The sequence below is a fragment of the Hyperolius riggenbachi genome, chromosome 11 (assembly GCF_040937935.1).
Source record: "Hyperolius riggenbachi isolate aHypRig1 chromosome 11, aHypRig1.pri, whole genome shotgun sequence".
Lineage (NCBI taxonomy): Eukaryota > Metazoa > Chordata > Amphibia > Anura > Hyperoliidae > Hyperolius > Hyperolius riggenbachi.
The window spans coordinates 221,546,098-221,564,394 of record NC_090656.1 but is presented as its reverse complement, the minus strand read 5'-3'; the positions used below and the strand labels follow the sequence as shown (position 1 = coordinate 221,564,394).

At 44.2% G+C, this 18,297-nt stretch overlaps 1 protein-coding gene across 1 annotated transcript in view; it reads right to left on the bottom strand.

The window, feature by feature from the left end:
* Window positions 1–832: 832 nt before the first annotated feature.
* LOC137537959 (CD276 antigen homolog) overlaps window positions 833–18,297 on the bottom strand; it is a 263,958-nt gene continuing 246,493 nt past the window's right edge. Inside the window, exons 5-6 of the mRNA XM_068259884.1 lie at window positions 6,872–7,324; window positions 833–1,186 (exon numbers count right to left, since the gene is read on the bottom strand). Coding sequence (XP_068115985.1) covers window positions 987–1,186; window positions 6,872–7,324 — 653 coding nt within the window. The 3' untranslated portion in view covers window positions 833–986. The remainder of the gene's footprint in view (window positions 1,187–6,871; window positions 7,325–18,297) is intronic.

The window sequence follows — 18,297 nt, the reverse complement described above, 5'->3', positions numbered from 1 at the left end:
GTGACCTCCAAGATTGGTTCAAGATCTTTAAGATTCGCTGAGCAAAAGGAGGCTACTTGTGCATAGTACAAGAAGTGAGTTGTTGGGATGCCATACTTTTGTCTCAGCTCAGGGAATGACATCAATCTTTTTCTTCTAAGGTCACAGATATTGCCCAGCATGGTAATTCCCCTCTTTTCCCATTGCAGAAAGCCCCCATGCTGCATAGCTGTCGAGAATTCTGGATTACCCCATAGGGACATATATTTGGAGATTCTATATGGGAGGGATAACCATTTATGCACTTCTCTCCATGCCAAAATAGTATCCCTAATTATTAGATTATGTTTAATTCTTATTGGTAGGTTGTTCTGTTTAGTGTGTAATAGACCTTTCAGTTCCAAGGGTTCGGCTACTGCTGCCTCTAACTCATAATTTGAGAACCTGCTCGTGGAGTCTATCCAATCTTTAACATGTCTAGTAAGACACGCCAAATTGTACAAACGAATGTTTGGGATCCCAATTCCTCCCCATTCCTTGGGCAGTTCTAATGTTTTTAAAGCTATCCTATGCCTTTTTCCTCTCCACAGAAAGTTAGTGAATTCAGCTTGAAGTTTTTTGATATCCTTGTGAGCCAACAGCATAGGAACATTCTGCAGGGGGTATAAGAGTTTCCCAAAAGATATCATCTTTATCAAGAATGCACGGCCGATCAAATTTATGGGTAAATTCTTCCACGATTGAATTTGGGATACAATCTTTTGTATTAGTTTAAAGCTTTTTTTTTTTTACCAAATTTTCTCACAGGAGATTCTATTACACCTCTTCAGTAAAATAAATTTCTAGCCCCTAAAAAACAAAAAGTAAAAGGTATTTGTTGAAAAGGAATTTTGTAGAATGATTAGAAAACTTATTCAATTGGGTCTATTGTATTGAGCATGATCATTCCTTGTCTGACCAGTGGCCACAAGTAAGGGAGAACATTTTGGCCAGGCTGAACAACAATTTCATGCCTGCTGGTCCTGCGGATACTCTTGTGCAAACCATATTACTGATGAAAATTGACTGATAGGGTTTTGAGCTCTTGCACCTCCCATCACTGTTGCCCTGGAAACACTACTGTATCCTGTATCCAGTCTAAATGATTGGGCCTGTGTTATAACTTCAGAGCCAACTTCAGTTGTGCATTCATCTCCATAGTCACATTCTGAGAAGAGAAAATGTTATGGAATACATAATTTAATATTTTATCATACAAAAATTATGCAATAAATGTTTTTGCATAATACAACTAGAATAAGCACACTTCACATTTTTAAAGTGTACCTCTGATAAGAGGGAAGCCTCTGGATGGTTCAGAGGCTTTACCCTTCGACCTTGAACGCCCCAGCAGTGAAACCCTCTGAAGCCTTGTTAAAGAGAACCCGAAGGCTGAACAGAAAAGTAAAAATAAAAATACTTACCAGAAGCATTGTTCCACCCTGAGAAGATTGAGCCACTTCTCATTGTCCCACATTGCTCATTTTCTCCATCAGCAACTACTTTCACTTTTGTGACCTTTGGGATCACAATGCTGCACACACAGCTCTTTGCTCCCCTCTGAGAGCACAGGGGGGGAGAGCCAGTAGGATGGCCTGAGTGGCAGTAAAGTGGCATTACACAGGAGTGCTTCTCCTGCTAAGGACACCCACTCCCCTCTAGGATTGCCAACAAGCTCCTTGTTGGTAGAATCCAGGAGGGGATGTGGGGGGCAGGGGGAACAGAGAGCTGCGTGGAAGGGACACAGAGGCACATCCTTTAGATGGGAACATTCCTCTGTGTCCCATTTGTGCCAATTGTATCCGCCTAGGGTAAACTTTATTTAAATATGGTCTTGCGACTATGCTCATGTACACGGCTTTTTCCTCTGTGCATGAGCAGCTTCATGTTACTGAGCTGGCATGCGCTGTACTAACATCGTGCTCGTACATATTTAATTCCTACTCTTAATTTCAGCAAAAGATCTGCTGTACTGTTTTACCATTATTGGTATATGGGGACTAAACGTGTCATGTGTCTGGCTGTACATGGGTCCACGCGGCTACGCCTCCCATGATGCCTCTGTCCTCTTCCTCACTGGCCAACCATGCTAACGTGCCAATGCAAGATGGGAAATAACTCTCCTCCTTCCACCTTTACAGCGATGTTATTCTTACTGCACATGAATCCCTCAGGGGTCCCACTTAGGTTACAAATGGTCAAGGTCTGGATGACACCAGTAGCCGTGTCGCACGTGAGTTGCCACTTTTGTGGCTGATGTTGAATATGCTGGCTGTGCTAGCTAGAGGTTCGACACCTGCTGGTGTCAGTAATGAGGTCTTAGTAGATATTACTGAGAGGAAAGCTACAAAACACATGGGAGGTGGAAGAAGGCTGAAAGCTAATGTATGCAGTGGATACCTAGCTATTGTAGTTCATCATGCAATTTGGGCCTGAAGATCTAACTATACTGGTATCTGTCATTGAATTTGGAGTGCACTCCTTAAAGGGAACCCAAGGTGAAAAGGATATGGAGGTTAACATATGTATTTCCTTTTAAACAATACCAGTTGCCTGGCAGTCCCCCTAATCCTGTGCTGCAGCAGATCAGGTACTCTGACTCAGGTTTTACTGGATTAGAGATATGCTTTTTTGCAGGGTTTTGACTCAGACACTACTTACTTCTGCCAGAAGACCAACAGGGCTGCCAGGCAAGTGGCATTGTTTACACAGAAATAAATATGACAGCCTCCATATCCCTTTCACCTTGGGTTCCCTTTAAAGACACAGTAACAGTTTGCATGCAAGTTTATTTGGACTGCATAGCCTTGTTTTTAGGTGGGGGTTTTCAGACAGTTTCTATGACAGTTTGTGATTGCCAATAAAGTTTTGTAATTTTATAGTTCTAGGCTCCCTTATCCATTTAATTTGCATTATTGTTATATACCTGTAATTTATAAGAGCTACTACACATTATTCATATCACCATGGACTATCTTTACCAGCTTAAATAGTGGCTGGATATTGTACTGGTTAAAGGCTCTGTCTCTGACACAGGAGGCCTGGGTTTAAAGGGAACCTTAAAGGAATACTGTAGGGGGGGTCGGGGGAAAATGAGTTGAACTTACCCGGGGCTTCTAATGGTCCCCCGCAGACATCCTGTGCCCGTGCAGCCACATACCGATGCTCCGGCCCGCCTCTGGTTCACTTCTGGAATTTCAGACTTTAAAGTCTGAAAACCACTGCGCCTGCGTTGCCGTGTCCTTGATCCCGCTGATGTCACCAGGAGCATACTATGCATGCCCAGTATGGTCTGTGTCTGCGCAGTACGCTCCTGGTGACATCAGCGGGATTGAGGACATGGCAACGCAGGCGCAGTGGTTTTCAGACTTTAAAGTCTGAAATTCCAGAAGTGAACCGGAGGCGGGGCCGGAGCATCGGTGAGTGGCTGTGCGGGCACAGGATGTCTGCAGGGGACCATTAGAAGCCCCGGGTAAGTTCAACTCATTTTTCCCCAACCCCCCTACAGTATCCCTTTAACTAAGAGGGATATGGGTTTTTCCTTTAGAATACCAGTTGCTCAGCAGTCGTACTGATCTCTTTGGCTGCAGTAGTGGCTGAATCACACACCTGAAACAAGCATGCAGCAAATCCAGTCTGACTTCAGTCAGAGCACCTGATCTGCATGCTTGTTCAGGGGCTGTGGCTAAAAGTATGAGAGACACAGGATCAGCAGGAGAGTTGGGCAACTGGTATTATTTTAAAAGGAAAAATCAACATCCTTCTCAGTTTAGGTTACCTTTAAAGCTCAGCTCTTTCTGTTCAGTATTACTTAGTGTTACTGCCTATTGAGCGCATCCTTGTGGCTGCAACTATGGTGCTTTGAGGCCACCAGATGAAAAGGGCAATATAAATGTGCTGTGTCTTAAATTCCAAAAGCTAAGTAGTGCTCAGATCTGAGGGTTCTCCAATCGATGTCCACTGTGCATCCACCAAAACTCAAAGTTCACCCTAAAAGAGATACTCACTGCACATAGTGCATGAATCTGTCTGAATGTGAGAACCACCAAAGTGATCACCACACTGCAATCAAGGATGTGCCCACTTCAGACCAGAGGAAAGAACACAGAGGATTATGTAACAGACCCCTCGAGTGGGCTACACTCACTGTGTGACCACTTGTACCAATGTGCATACGCCCTCCTAGATCTGGGCTGAACTGCTTCTGAAGTTCTGAACACCTTAAAACAAAATGGAATCCTCCATAGAGTAAAATCTTAGCTTATTTTAAGACCTTAAAATTGCCCGTACAGGCCAGCATATCTGAATACAATGCTCCCTACACATCTAGGGCATGGTTTAGAGATACATGGACACCAGGTCATACCCAGAAGTAAGGGACGCAAGAATTAGAGGCACTACTGGAGGCATGCTGAGTGATCTAACCACGGCAGATGGGACCATTGTGTTCAGATAAGCTGATCTCTTAGGTAGCCCAATTAAAGGGTCATAAAAGTGCCAATGAAGTCTTCATATTATTATTATATTTTCCGCCGTATAAAATGCTCTGGAATACAAGATGCACCTTTCAGGGGGAAAAATATACTAAACCTGGTGCGTTCATATTCGAGGAGCATCTTGTAGATGTTCTCCCCCAATTATTGCGTACTCCTGTGTCCCCCCCCCCTCCTCATGAGTTGTCTTCTGTCCTCCCTGTGTCCTCTTCTGTCCTCCCTGTGTCCCTTTCTGACCCCAGTGTGTCCCCTCCTGTCCCCGTTTGCTTTCTGTTCCCCTGGCTCCCCCCGTGTATGTTCCTCTGCCCCGTGTCTCCCACTCCCTTCTTGCCCTCCCCCCCCAGTGTGTAATTAGCAGAAGTGGCAGCACAAGCTCACCTCATTCTCAGTGGTAGCAGACTTCTCCTGTTCTGCACAGCTCCCCTAGTGATGGCTTCTGCTAATGACACTATTAGCAGAAGCTGGCACTAGTGGGAGCCGTGTAGGACAGGAGAGGTCTGCTGTCGTTGTGGGCACCATGGATGAGGTGAGCCAGTGCTACCGCTTCTGCTAATTACACACGGTGTGGGGGGAAGAGGCAGAGGAGCAGGCATGGGGAAGCAGGAGACATGGGGGCACAGGAACATACCCAGGGAAAATGCAAGAAGTGTCTGATGTCATGGCTGGTCGGCGGTTCATTTTGGTGGGCGTTTGTAAGTCGGGGATTCCCTGCATTCAGCGTATAAGAGGCAGGGTTTTTTATCCCTATTTTTTAGGGAGAAAAAGTACATCTTTTCCTCAAAAGTTGTTTGAGGAAAATTACAAAAGTTCAAGTTGTTGATTTGGCATACACATTCCCCAGATCTAAGGACAACTAAAAATCTGTGGGATGTACTGGTATAATACTGTATGTCCAATCCATTGACATCAATTATCTGCTGCTGTCTTGGGACCAGATACCACAAGCCACCTTTAGAGGTGTGAGGGAGTCCATGTTTCAGTAAGTCAGAGCTGGTTTGGCAGCACAAGGGGAAACTACACAATAATAAGCATGTAGTTTATAGTTTTGACTGACCCAGTGTATGGCCCATAGAGAATAATCAACCTTTTTCTCACTGAGAGAGCACCCCTCATATTCTTTCTTCCAATCCTCATCAACTGCATACTGTATTGTTTTCTTATGCACAGGGCCAGTTTTTCCATAAGGCACCTGTAGGCTTGTGCCTACAGGTGCCTTATGTGGGAGAGGCATCCCCGCAAATGTCCCCCTTGTGAGTCACAATGTGCTGCTGCGCTACCCTCCCTCCTTCCCTCATGGTTTCCACGTGCTGCACTCGTCTCCCTCTGATGTAGATATCTTCAGGGCTCCCCTCCTCCCTCCCTCCAATGAAGATGTGGCAGACTCTCACCCTCTGTTCCGCTGGCAGCAGTTCTGCATTACACTAGCTTCTTCTGTTACCTCCATTTGCGCCCCACATACCCACCCACCTCGTATAGCATTGTGCGGCAGCCACATGGGACACAAATAAAGAAGAAGCAGCAGCTGGACATTTGTGGTGGCCAGACAGGCATGGCCGGATTTCAGGCAAGGCCACATAGGCCATGGCCTAGGGCACCAGGAAAGCAAGGGGCGGGCTGTGGGCAGCAGGGAGGCAGTAGCAGTTAGCCAAACATTCATCTTGGTACACAGAGTTTTCACATAGCATTGTACAGCTACAAACAGCCGATTCTGGCACTCGGGGGATGAAGGGGCAGCAAATGGGCACTTACAGTGGTCTCTGAGCTGCCTGTCACTCACCAAATGTGCTGCTCGCCAAGGATCTTACAATCTAATCCCTGCTATTCTAATCAATAAATGTCCTCAGGCGGGCCTACAATCTAATCCCTGCCATGTTGGGGGGCGGGGGGGGGGAGTATAGGATGATGTCGGTCCTGGGGCAGCTGCTGATAGTGGGCCTTGGGCGGTAAAAAGTACAAATCCAGCCCTGCAGACAGGTGAGAGATTTTAATGCACGTGCACCAGGGAGAGGGCGGGCACATAATCCTTTGGTGGGACAGTGTCAGATGTGGTGTCACAAGGCCAGTTCCTGAGACATTTCATGCTGAGATTGATCAGGAATCAGCTTGTGGTGTATGGGCAGCCAACATATCATATTCAATCAGAGAGACATCTCTCTTTTGGTCGATCTGCACCCATACATTGCTAGATGTATGGGCACCATTAGTGACATGAGGTAGGGATTAGAGATTCAAAATATTTTTTATTTGGGGTTGTGGGCGGAGTTTACTGTGCCAGAATGCCTATGCCTACAGGCTCCTAAGTTGTAAATCCGACCTTGCTTATGCACAATAATAAAGAGAGAAACAGAAATTTGCCTTACCTTCTTTTATACTCAGTTTACAGCATGCAGAGATGGGGAATCTCAGGGGATCATATTTCACTTCCAGAATGAGTTCAGCGCCGTTATATTTTTCCATGTCCGGGGTTATAGAAATAATGCAGATGAATGTATTAAAGTGGGTAAGGAGAGCTGACATTTTGACCGTCATTTCAACCTGCAAAGGAAGGGTGTTCTTTTCACAATCCTCCATTAGATTCTGATGTTCCCTATAGGTCAGTGTCCTGCCCCTGGAGTAATATTGAACTGCATCTTCTGCTGAGGTAGATTTCCAGGAACATATCCTCTCTTTCGTCATACGACCAGCTCTCTTCACATACAAGGTTAAGGTCATCCTTTTAAGTCTATAAAATATTATGCTACAAAATAAAGGGCTTCTCTTCTTGTGAACCAGATTATCTGCACCACAGATTTCTTTAGTCAGGTCAGGCCGCGCTGAAAAATGTAAAGATTATGAACATGGTGAAAAAGAAGCAAGCACACAGTGTAGCTTTCTATAGGTCCACTACAAAAATGACAACACTGACACATTGGCCACAATTCACTAAGCTTTACCGCATTCGGTAGTGCAGAAAACAGCTGATTTTACCAAACATCTTCTCAAACACCAGTTCGCTGAGGCTGTTACCACATCAAAAAGTGAAATAACCAACTAATGAGGTAAGTTACCGACTTGTGTAGTAAATACCTCAATAAATGTAAATTCACAAAGATTAGAGCATTCAGTAAAGCAAGTGAGATATGTTCAGTATTTTAAGACTAGCCTAAAGCTGTCACACTGTAACTAATAGGAGCTACCCATCCTGCTACTCAAACCATCAGTGGCGATATATTGCCAGACATCAGAACGTAAACAAGACAGAGATGCAGGAGCAAGGCACATTCATAGAGGTTTCCCTGTATTCCTTGAGGGCTTGTTCACACTATGAGTGTTGTCGATTTTTTAAAGCGCTCGTGATTTTAGAAATCGCTCTAAAAGCCATTGTGCAACGACTTCCTATGAGAGTGTTCACATGTGAGCATTTCGATTTTATTAAAATTGCAAACGCACTACATACACAATTTTCTGAGCGTTTTGGCTCAATGGAAGGTATGGGGAAATCGCAAAGCGCTTGAAAAAGCACTTTGAATTATGATTTCCCAAGCACTTTTCAGAATAAATACATTGTATATATATTTATTTATGGGTCAAACAGTTCACTTCCTGGCTGACATCAGGAAGTAAAAATCTTAATCGCTCAGCAAAAGCGCTTAGAAAAATGCCTACAAAAGTGCATTTCTAAGCGCAAAGTACAGGGAAAAGCGCTTTATAAAAGCGCTCTATAAATCGCTCACTGCTTGCAATAGCGCTGGCAATTTATAATGTGAACAAGGCCTGACACTGCTTTCCAAATTATTATGCAAATTGTATTTAAGTGTCATAAAGATTAAATAACATGCTTTTCAATTAAATTCATGGATGGTATTGTGTCTCAGGGCTCTTTTGATCACTGAAATCAATCTTGTAAACCTCTGATAACTAGTTTGCTAGTTGAGCCCGATTAAAGGGAAAACTACTAAAAAAGGGTGTTCCACATTATAAAACAGACCACCATTTTCAAGCAATATGAGAAAGAAAAATGATCTCTGTGCTGCCAAAAAGTGTGAAATGGTTGAATGCCTTGGACAAGGTATGAAAACCATTATAGTTCACAAAAACTTAAGCATCATTATCGTACTGTTAAAGGGAGGGTTCACGGTAAAATAAAAACACTTATCCACTTACCTGGGGCTTCCTCCAGCCCGTGGAATTCTGCTCCTGTGCAGTACAGTCCGTAGGACGTCCGATGACGTCAGCGCGACGGGTGAGACGCATGTTGGAGCGCACAAGAGCCCGACCTGGAAACCGGCCTGGCCAGGTCGGGTGAGCCACCGGAGGAGACTGGGAGCCTGCAGAGCGGCGTCAAGGGCACGTCCTGCCTGCCATGGGCTGGAGGAAGCCCCAAGTAAGTGGATTAGTATTTTTTTTTTTTGACGTGGATCTTCCCTTTAAAGGATTTGTGGCTGATGTCCTGCGAACATCAAGGTGCAAGATCCACCAGAGGATTGAAGTTATGCATAACCTTCTATTCAGCCTCCCCTAACCAATTCTCACAAGCAGAAATGGTTGCTGTGGGCCCAGAACTACATGAAGAATAATTTTCTTGTTTACTGACGAGTGCTGTGCAACCCAGGATGGTTAAAATAAATGGAATGGTAGATGGTTGGTGGACGGCCACCATGTCACAGCAAGGCTGGTAAATTATCAACAAGGTGGCCGAGTTATAGTTTAGGTCGGAATTATGGGGAGAGAGTTGCTTGGCCACTTAATTAAGGGTCCTTGAAGGAGAACTGTTGCACAAAGAGGTAGCGTTACTCAGGATAATACAGTATATACACCAGTCTCTATAATACTGTCCAGGCAGAGTATATCCTAAAATTATGACAGTTTCTTATGACAACTTCATCAGATATCTTCCTTAACACTTCAATGCCTTCCTTCAGGATAGCAGAGAGCCTCCACCACACCCCTTGTGCCAGACTCACCGTCTACTAAGACCCTCTGGCAGGTCTAATGTGGCCTTGGGACCATTGCCGGGTTGTCCCCCACCTCTCTGGCAATATCCTGGATCACACTTGGATCATTCACCACTGGACTCTGTATCTTCCTCATATATAACACTTGTCTCCCAGAACCTCAATAAAAAGGCCTCTCATAGCGTAAAACTGTATAACATTTATTGACTTATAAAAATATATTGCACTCACGTTTTCCAACCATAAATAAGAGCATAGAGTTTTTCTTGGGCTGTGCTCTCCCGTTATGTTGGCTGCAGGCAGGCTTGTTCCTGTAGTCCCTCCATGCGTATGCCACCAGTGCACGCTCCTACTCAGCTACACTCCACGTGGGACGCCCACCGCTCCGTGTCCACTTCCTGCTCACGTGGTTAGGCTCCACCCGACATGTTTTGTCAGCGTATGGCTCATCAGGACCATGAGGAGTCATACGCTGATGAAACATGTCGGGCGGAGCCTAACCACGTGTAGCTGAGTAGGAGCGTGCACTGGTGGCATACACATGGAGGGACTACAGGAACAAGCTTGCCTGCGGCCAACATAACAGGGGAGAGCCCGTCCCAAGAAAAACTCTAAGCTCTTATTTATGGTTGGAAAACGTGAGTGCAATATATTTTTATAAGTCAATAAATGTTATACAGTTTTACGCTATGGGAGGCCTTTTTATTGAGGTTCTGGGAGACAAGTGTTATATATAAGGAAGATACAGAGTCCAGTGGTGAATGATCCAGGTGTGATCCAGGAAATTGCCAGAGAGGTGGGGGACAACCCGGCAATGGTCCCAAGGCCACATTAGACCCGCCAGAGGGTCTTAGTAGACGGTGAGTCTGGCACAAGGGGTGTGGTGGAGGCTCTCTGCTATCCTGAAGGAAGGCAATGAAGATATCTGATGAAGTTGTCATAAGAAACTGTCATAATTTTAGGTTATACTCTGCCTAGACAGTATTATAGAGACTGGTGTATATACTGTATTATCCTGAGTAGCGCTACCTCTTTGTACAATATTTATCTTAAGTAGAGGAGGCGAACCAGGAATATTTTTAAAGGTTTTGATTGCTGGTGTCAGCGCGTTTTGTGTTTTGGATATAAACTTAAAGAGGAACTCCAGTGAAAATAATGTAATAAAAAAAGTGCTTCATTTTTACACTAATTATGTATAAATGATTTAGTCAGTGTTTGCCCATTGTAAAATGTTTTAAATCCCTGATTTACATTCTGACATTTATTACATGGTGAATTTTTTACTGTTGGCAGGTGGTGTAGCTGCTTCATGCTTTTTTTGGCAGTTGGAAACAGCTGTAAACAGGTCCTCAGAGTTTCTTGTGGGAGGGGTTTCACCACAATATAATTCATACAGCGCCCCCTGATGGTCTGTTTGTGAAAAGGAATAGATTTCTCATGTAAAAGGGGGTATCAGCTACTGATTGGGATAAAGTTCAATTCTTGATCGGAGTTTCTCTTTAAAGGGAACCAGAGATGAACGATTCACACAAAATAAACATATCAGTTGATAGCTTGTAAAGAATAAATGCTCTACCCGATAATTTCGCCACTCTGGTGTGCCTTTTTGAGTGCTTTTTATCCATTATTCCTCCAGGAAATATCCAATATGGCCGCCGGCTCATATTGCTTCTGTTCCAGGTTATGAGGTGTTCTGGATGTGCTGTCTAGGCTATATGAGACTATAGACAAGCAGGGCTGCTGTAGGCTTTCATCTGTGTGCTTTCAACTTTATTATTCTGGAATGCTGTGTGGCTGCCTGTAGAAAGTGTCTCTCATAGTAATGAAACTGCATACAGTAGATAATAATGACAGGCTGCACACACAGAGCACACAGATCACACAGCCACACTTGTCTGTTAGACAGAGATTTTTCCTGCAGCAGCAGCTCCTCCCTTGTAATCACAGCTCTCGTATGTAAAGCATGAAATTTGAGCCAGGAGGGGGAAGGCTTGGGCTTGAAAAGACTTCACAGAAAAAGTGACTCAGCTATAATGATTCCAGGTCAAACCTCGACTGAATAGTCGGTGGATTCTTATCACAGTTGATAACAGATAGATTAGACTGAGAAGAAAAAAACTAAAAGCAGGGTAGGTGTTTACTGTCATGTTCCCACTGATAAATGTAATAAAATACATGAGGGTGCTTCGTCTCTGGTTCTCTTTAAAGAACTGTGCTTTCTGTGATAAAATCATATTCATGCGTGACAATGCAACAGATCATGCTGCAAGGAATACTTCTGCATCATTGGCTGCTATTGGCATAAAAGGAGAGAAACTCATAGTGCGACCCTCATCCTCCCCGACTAGTGTTGGGCGAACAGTGTTCGCCACTGTTCGGGTTCTGCAGAACATCACCCTGTTCGGGTGATGTTCGAGTTCGGCCGAACACCTGGTGGTGTTCGGCCAAACTGTTCGGGGTTCGTCCGAACTGCAGAATGCATGGCCGAACATGGCCGAACAGGGCCCCTGTTCGGCCGAACAGGGCCCTGTTCGGCCGAATACTGCCCCCCTATGCCCCCTATGGGGTCGCAGGCATAAGGGGGGAGCATGCACCGATCGCGGGGGGGGGTCGGAAATTCCCCCCACCCCCTCCGCTAGCGCTCCCCCCTCTGCCCGCTTCCCCATACAAAAAGTTTGAAACAAGTTCAATAGTACCTGGCTGGTGGCACTGGCTGGCAGTGGAGTGAGGAGGAGTCCGAGTAGCAGAGTGACGTTGAGGCCGGGCAGCGGGCGGTTCAGCGCTAGTACCCTTGTGGTACTTCCGCCCTTTCTCTGACCTCACGTCCTCTGCATACGAGGGTACGCATCACGCGTACCCTCGTATGCGTCATCACGCAGAGGACGTGAGGTCAGAGAAAGGGCGGAAGTACCACAAGGGTACTAGCGCTGAACCGCCCGCTGCCCGGCCTCAACGTCACTCTGCTACTCGGACTCCTCCTCCTCCTCACTCCACTGCCAGCCAGTGCCACCAGCCAGGTACTATTGAACTTGTTTCAAACTTTTTGTATGGAGAAGCGGGCAGAGGGGGGAGCGCTAGCGGAGGGGGTGGGGGGAATTTCCGACCCCCCCCCCCCGCGACCGGGGCATGCTCCCCCCTTATGCCTGCGACCCCATAGGGCCCCCAAAATGGGCATGTTCGGGGGTCCCATTGACTCCCATTGAGTTCGGCGTTCGGGCCGAACATGCCGAACATCTGGCCCATGTTCGGCCCGAACCCGAACATCCAGGTGTTCGCCCAACACTATCCCCGACCTTCATAATAGTGAGAACCTTTGGAGCATTCTAAAGCAAAAGATCTGTGGGTCGGATGCAGTTTATATCCAAACATAAGCTCTGGGAGGCTATTCTGACATCCTGAAAAGAAATTCAAGCAGGAACTCTAAAAAACTCATACGTTTAATAGATGCAAGAATTCTGAAAGTGCTATCTAATAAGGGGTCCTATGTTAATACATACTGTAACCTGACCTGTGAAGATGCTTTTGATTGAAATAGCATTTGATTATAGTAAGTATGACCTCGTAATGCAGCAATTTTTAAAAAAGAACCATTTTCGGATCTCTAGAGCCTATAAAGTGTTTTAAAACTCTGTTGTGCATAATAATTTGGAACAGTGCATTTTAAAGGGGCACTACAGTGAAAAATTGTAAAATTTAAAATTTTTGAAACATAACCAAATAAGAAGTACATTTTTTTCCCAGAGTAAAATGAGCCATAAATTACTTTTCTCCTATGTTGCTGTCACTTACAGTAGGTAGTAGAAATCTGACAGAAGCGACCGATTTTGGACTAGTCTATCTCTTCATAGGGGATTCTATGCAAGGCTTTTATACTTTACTAGCTGATTGCCCGGCGTTGCCCAGGTATGTATTTGGCTGGTGTCGGCTCCACCCACTTTTTCTAACCCTAACACACAATTACTCAATGACCAAGTTTGTGAGCTTTGTGGTCTTTGGCATCAATAATTTGAATTGAAATGAAAAAATCTGATGGGCTGTTTGTGGCTCCACCCCCTTTTCTGTATTTGAACCCCAGTCACCCAATGACCAACTGTACCCGGTTTGAGGCCTGTGCCATTAACAGTGCAAGAATGGTAGCAATTAAATATTCCCTTGAAAAGCAATAGGTGAAGCTTTATACACTTTTGTAGGCTCCACCCACTTTTCTGAATATTAATCCCATTCACTGAGTGACCAACTGTGCAAAGTTTAAGAACCCTCCCATTAACAGTGTAAGAATGGCTACAGTTTACATTTTCCCAGTGAAATTTGTATTTGTCTCCACCCACTGATGACCCAGCATTGCCCGGGTATGTATTTGACTGGTGTTGGTTCCGCCCACTTCTTCTAACCCTAACGCACAAACACTCAATGACCAAGTTTGTGAGCTCTGGGGTCTTTAGCATCAATAATTTGTATATTCCCATAGAAATTAAACAAATCAGATTGGCTGTTTGTGGCTCTGCCCCTCTCCAGCATTTGAACCCCAGTCACCCAATGACCAACTGTAGCAGGTTTGAGGCATCTGCTATTAACAGTGCAAAAATGGCAGCAATTTAAATATTTCCCTTGAAAATCAACAGCTGAATTTTGATTGGCTTTTATAGGCTCCACCCACTTCCCTTAATATTAATCTCAGTCACCCAGTGACCACCTGGGCAAAGTTTGGGAACCCTGCCATTAATAGTGTAAGAAGGCCTGCAGTCTACATTTTCCCAGTGAAATTTGGTTTTGGCTCTGCCTACTTTTTGTAACCTGGACATACAGTCACTCAATGGCCAAGTTTGTGAGCTTTGGGGTCCTTGACATCAATAATTTGTAGTTCCCCAAGAAATGAAACTGTTTGTGGCTCTGTCCTCTTTTCTGAATTTGAACCCAAATGACTAACTGCACCAGGTTTGAGGCTTGTGCCATTAACAGTGCAAGAATGGCAGCAATTTTAATATTCCAGTTGCAAATCAACAGGTGATTTTGATTGGCTTTTTTAGGCTCCACACACTTTTATGAATATTAATCCCAGTCACCCAGTAACCAATTGTGCAAAGTTTGAGAACCCTGCCATTAACAGTGAAGAAGGGCTGCAGTTTACAATTTCCCAGAAAAATATGTTTTTGACTCCACCCACTTTTTGTAACCTTGACACACAGTCACTACTCAATGACCAAGTTTGTGAGCTTTTGGGTTCCTGGCATCAAAATTGTGTGAATGGAAGCAGTTTATCCAAAAAAAGCAAATCTGATTGGCTGTTTGTGACTCCACCCCTTTAGTGAATTTGAACCACAGTCACTTGATGACCGACTGTAGCAGGTTTGAGGCCTCTGCCATTAACAGTGTAAGAATGACAGCAGTTTCAATATTCCCCTTGAAAATCAATAGGTGAATTTTGATTGGCTCTTGTAAGCTCCACCTACTTTTACGTATATTAATCCTAGTCCCCCAGTGACCAAATGTGTCAAGTTTGAGAACCCTGCCATTAACAGTGTAAGAATAGCTGCAATTTATATATTCCCATGTAAAAAGTTGTTTTTGGCTCTGCCCACCATTTCTAACCTTGACATACAGTCACTCACTGGCCAAGTTTATGAGCTTTGTGGTCTTTGGCATCAATAAGTTGCATTTTACCATTGAAATTAAACAAATCTTATTGGCTGTTTTTGGCCCACTCCCATTTCAGAATTTAAACCCCAGTCTCCCAGTGACTGACTGTACCAGATTTGAGGCCTCTGCCATTAAGAGTGTATGAATGGCAGCAATGTAAATATTCCCCTTGAAAATCAAAAGGTGAATTTTGATTGGCTGCTGTAGGCTCCACCCACTTTCCTGAATATTAGTCCTAGTCACCCAGTGGCCAACTGTGTCAAGTTTGAGAACCCTGCCAATAACAGAATGGCTGAAATCAATCTAAAAAATCTGATTGGCTGTTTGTGGCTCCACCCACTTTAGTGAATTTGGACCCCAGTCACCCAATAACTGACTGTATCAGGTTTAAAGGGAACCAGAGATGAACGATTCAGACAAAATAAACATATCAGCTTGTAAAGAATAAATGCTCTACCTGATAATTTCGCCACTCTGGTGTGCCTTTTTGAGTGTTTTTTATCCATTATTGCTCCAGGAAATATCCAACATGGCCGCCGCCTCATATCACTTCTGCTATATACACTTGTCTGTTTCAGAGCTTCTTTCTCGGCAGCAGCAGCCCCTCCCATGTCAAAAGCTCTGAGTAGGAAATCTGAGCCAGGAGGGGGCAGGCTTGTTCTTGAAAAGACTCCACAGAAGAGTGACTCAGCTATAATGATTCCAGGTCAAACCTAGACTGAATCAGTCGGTGGATTCTTATCACAGTTGATAACAGATAGATTAGACTGAGAAGAATAAAACTAAAAAGCATGATAGGTGTTTACTGTCATGTTCCCACTGATAAATGTAATAAAATACATGAGGGTGCTTCGTCTCTGGTTCTCTTTAAGACCTCTGCCATTAACAGTGTAAGAATGGTAGCTATGTAAATGTTCCCCCTTAAAAATCAATACGTGAATTTTGATTGGCTGTTTTAGGCCCCACCCACATTTGTGAATATTAATCCCAGTCACCCAGTGGCCAATTGTGTCAAGTTTGGGAACCCTACCATGTAAAATATTAAGTTGTTTGCGCCGCACACTTTTTGTAACCTTGACTTACAGTCACTCTATCAAGTTTATCAGCTTTGGGGTCCTTGGTATCAATACTTTGTATATTCCCATTGAAAAATAAACAAATCAGATTGGCTGTTTGCGGCTCCGCCCCCTTTCTGATTTTGAACCCTAATCACCCAGTGACCAACTGTACCAGGTTCGAGGCATCTGCTATTAACAGTATAAGAATGGTAGCAGCTTAAATATTCCCTTTGAAAATTGAAAGGTGAATTTTTATTGGCTGTTGTAGGCTCCACCTACCTTCCAAATTCTTAAGCTCATTCACCCAGTGACCAACTGTGCAAAGTTTGAGAACCCTGCCATTTACGGTGTAAGAATGGCTATAGTTTATATTGTCCTAGTCAAATTTGTTTTTGGCTCCGCCCACATTTTGTAACCGGGACCCAGAGTCACTCAATGACCAAGTTTGTGAGCTTTCAGGTTCCTGGCATCAAAAATGTATTAATGGAAGCAGTTTATCCAGCAAGGAAATCTGATTGGCTGTTTGTGGCCCCGCCCCTTTAGTGAATTTGGACCCCAGTTACTTGATGACCGACTGTAGCAAGTTTGCAGCCTCTGCCATTAACATTGTAAGAATGGCAGCAGTTTAAATATTACCCTTGAAAATCAATAGGTGAATTTTGATTGGCTGTTGTAGGCTCCACCCACTTTCTTGAATCTTACTCACATTCACCCAGTGACCAACTGCGGCAAGTTTGAGAACCCTGCGATTAACAGTCTAAGAATGGCTGCAGTTTACATTTTCCCATTTAAAATGAATGGCTGAAATTTGATTGGCTGTTTTATGCTCCGCCCACTTTTCCTGGATTTGTAACCTCGGTCACCAAGTGACCAACTGAGCCAAGTGTGGGGACTCTGGCTTGATTACTGTGAGAATGGCAGCCTTTTACATTTTTTCCATTGACTTAAATGGGTGAAATCTGATTGGCTGTTTGTAGCTCCACCCACGTGTGACGGGGAGCCGCGAGACCCCTAGAACATATCATCCCATGTAATAAGGGATGTGTACCAAGTGTCGTTCAAATCGGTCAAGGCGTTTTTGCGTGATGGCGACACACACACACACACACACACACACACTCATACACACTCATACACACTTATACACACACTCATACACACTCATACACACTCATACACACACACACACGATTGTATATATATATAGATAAAGATATCCCCTAAAAAGGATTTAAACAATGATGCTGGCTAGCCTTCATGCTCGCTACATAGTTTTTTGGCAGTTGGACAGAGCAACTGCCATTCACTAAGTGCTTTTGAAAATAAATAAATCCCTGAGAATCCCCCCATGAAGAGATGGGCTAGTTCAAAACCTGTCGCTTCTGTCAGATTTGTACTACCTACTGAAAGTGACAGCAAAATAGGAGAAAAGTAGTTTATGGCTCATTTTACTCTGGAAAAAAACATACTTCTTATTTGCCTATGTTTGCACATATTTTAAATTTTACAATTTTTCGCCAAAGTGCCCCTTTAAGTTTTTATGTTTGAAAAAATCCCGTTATTATGAGGAGGTTTGTTCAGTATCATTTGAATTATGCTCTAATGGTTGATGACTAAATGATGATGCTGACTGCCACTTGCATCCACTATTTAGGAAAATCAGAGGAAAATATCATTTGCATGATAATTTGGAATGGTGTGTAGAGTAGACGAGGGCATTTATAGACTTCTACAGTGAATCAGTGTAGTCATGTAGTCTTCAGTCTGCAGCTGGCTAAGGGCTCGTTCCCACTGTTGCGACGCGATTTCGGCCGCATTCCGACGCTTGTAAAAACGCATGCGGATGCGTTTCCGCATGCGTTTTTACCCGCGATTTCGCATGCGATTTCGCATGGCAGGGTGCCATGCGAAATTAACCATGACACTGCCAGGGCTAAATAAAATTGAAAAAGGTGCAAAATCGCACGCGAAATCGCGGGTAAAAACGCATGTAACAAACGCATGCGTTTTTACTATTAAATACATTAGCGGCGATTCGCACGGATTCCCGACGCAGGCGAAATCGTTGGCTCTTTTGTGCGTTTTTTTACCGCTGAAAAAAACGCACCTCAACAACGCTACAGTGGAAACAGGCCCATCCACTTGCATTACATGTGC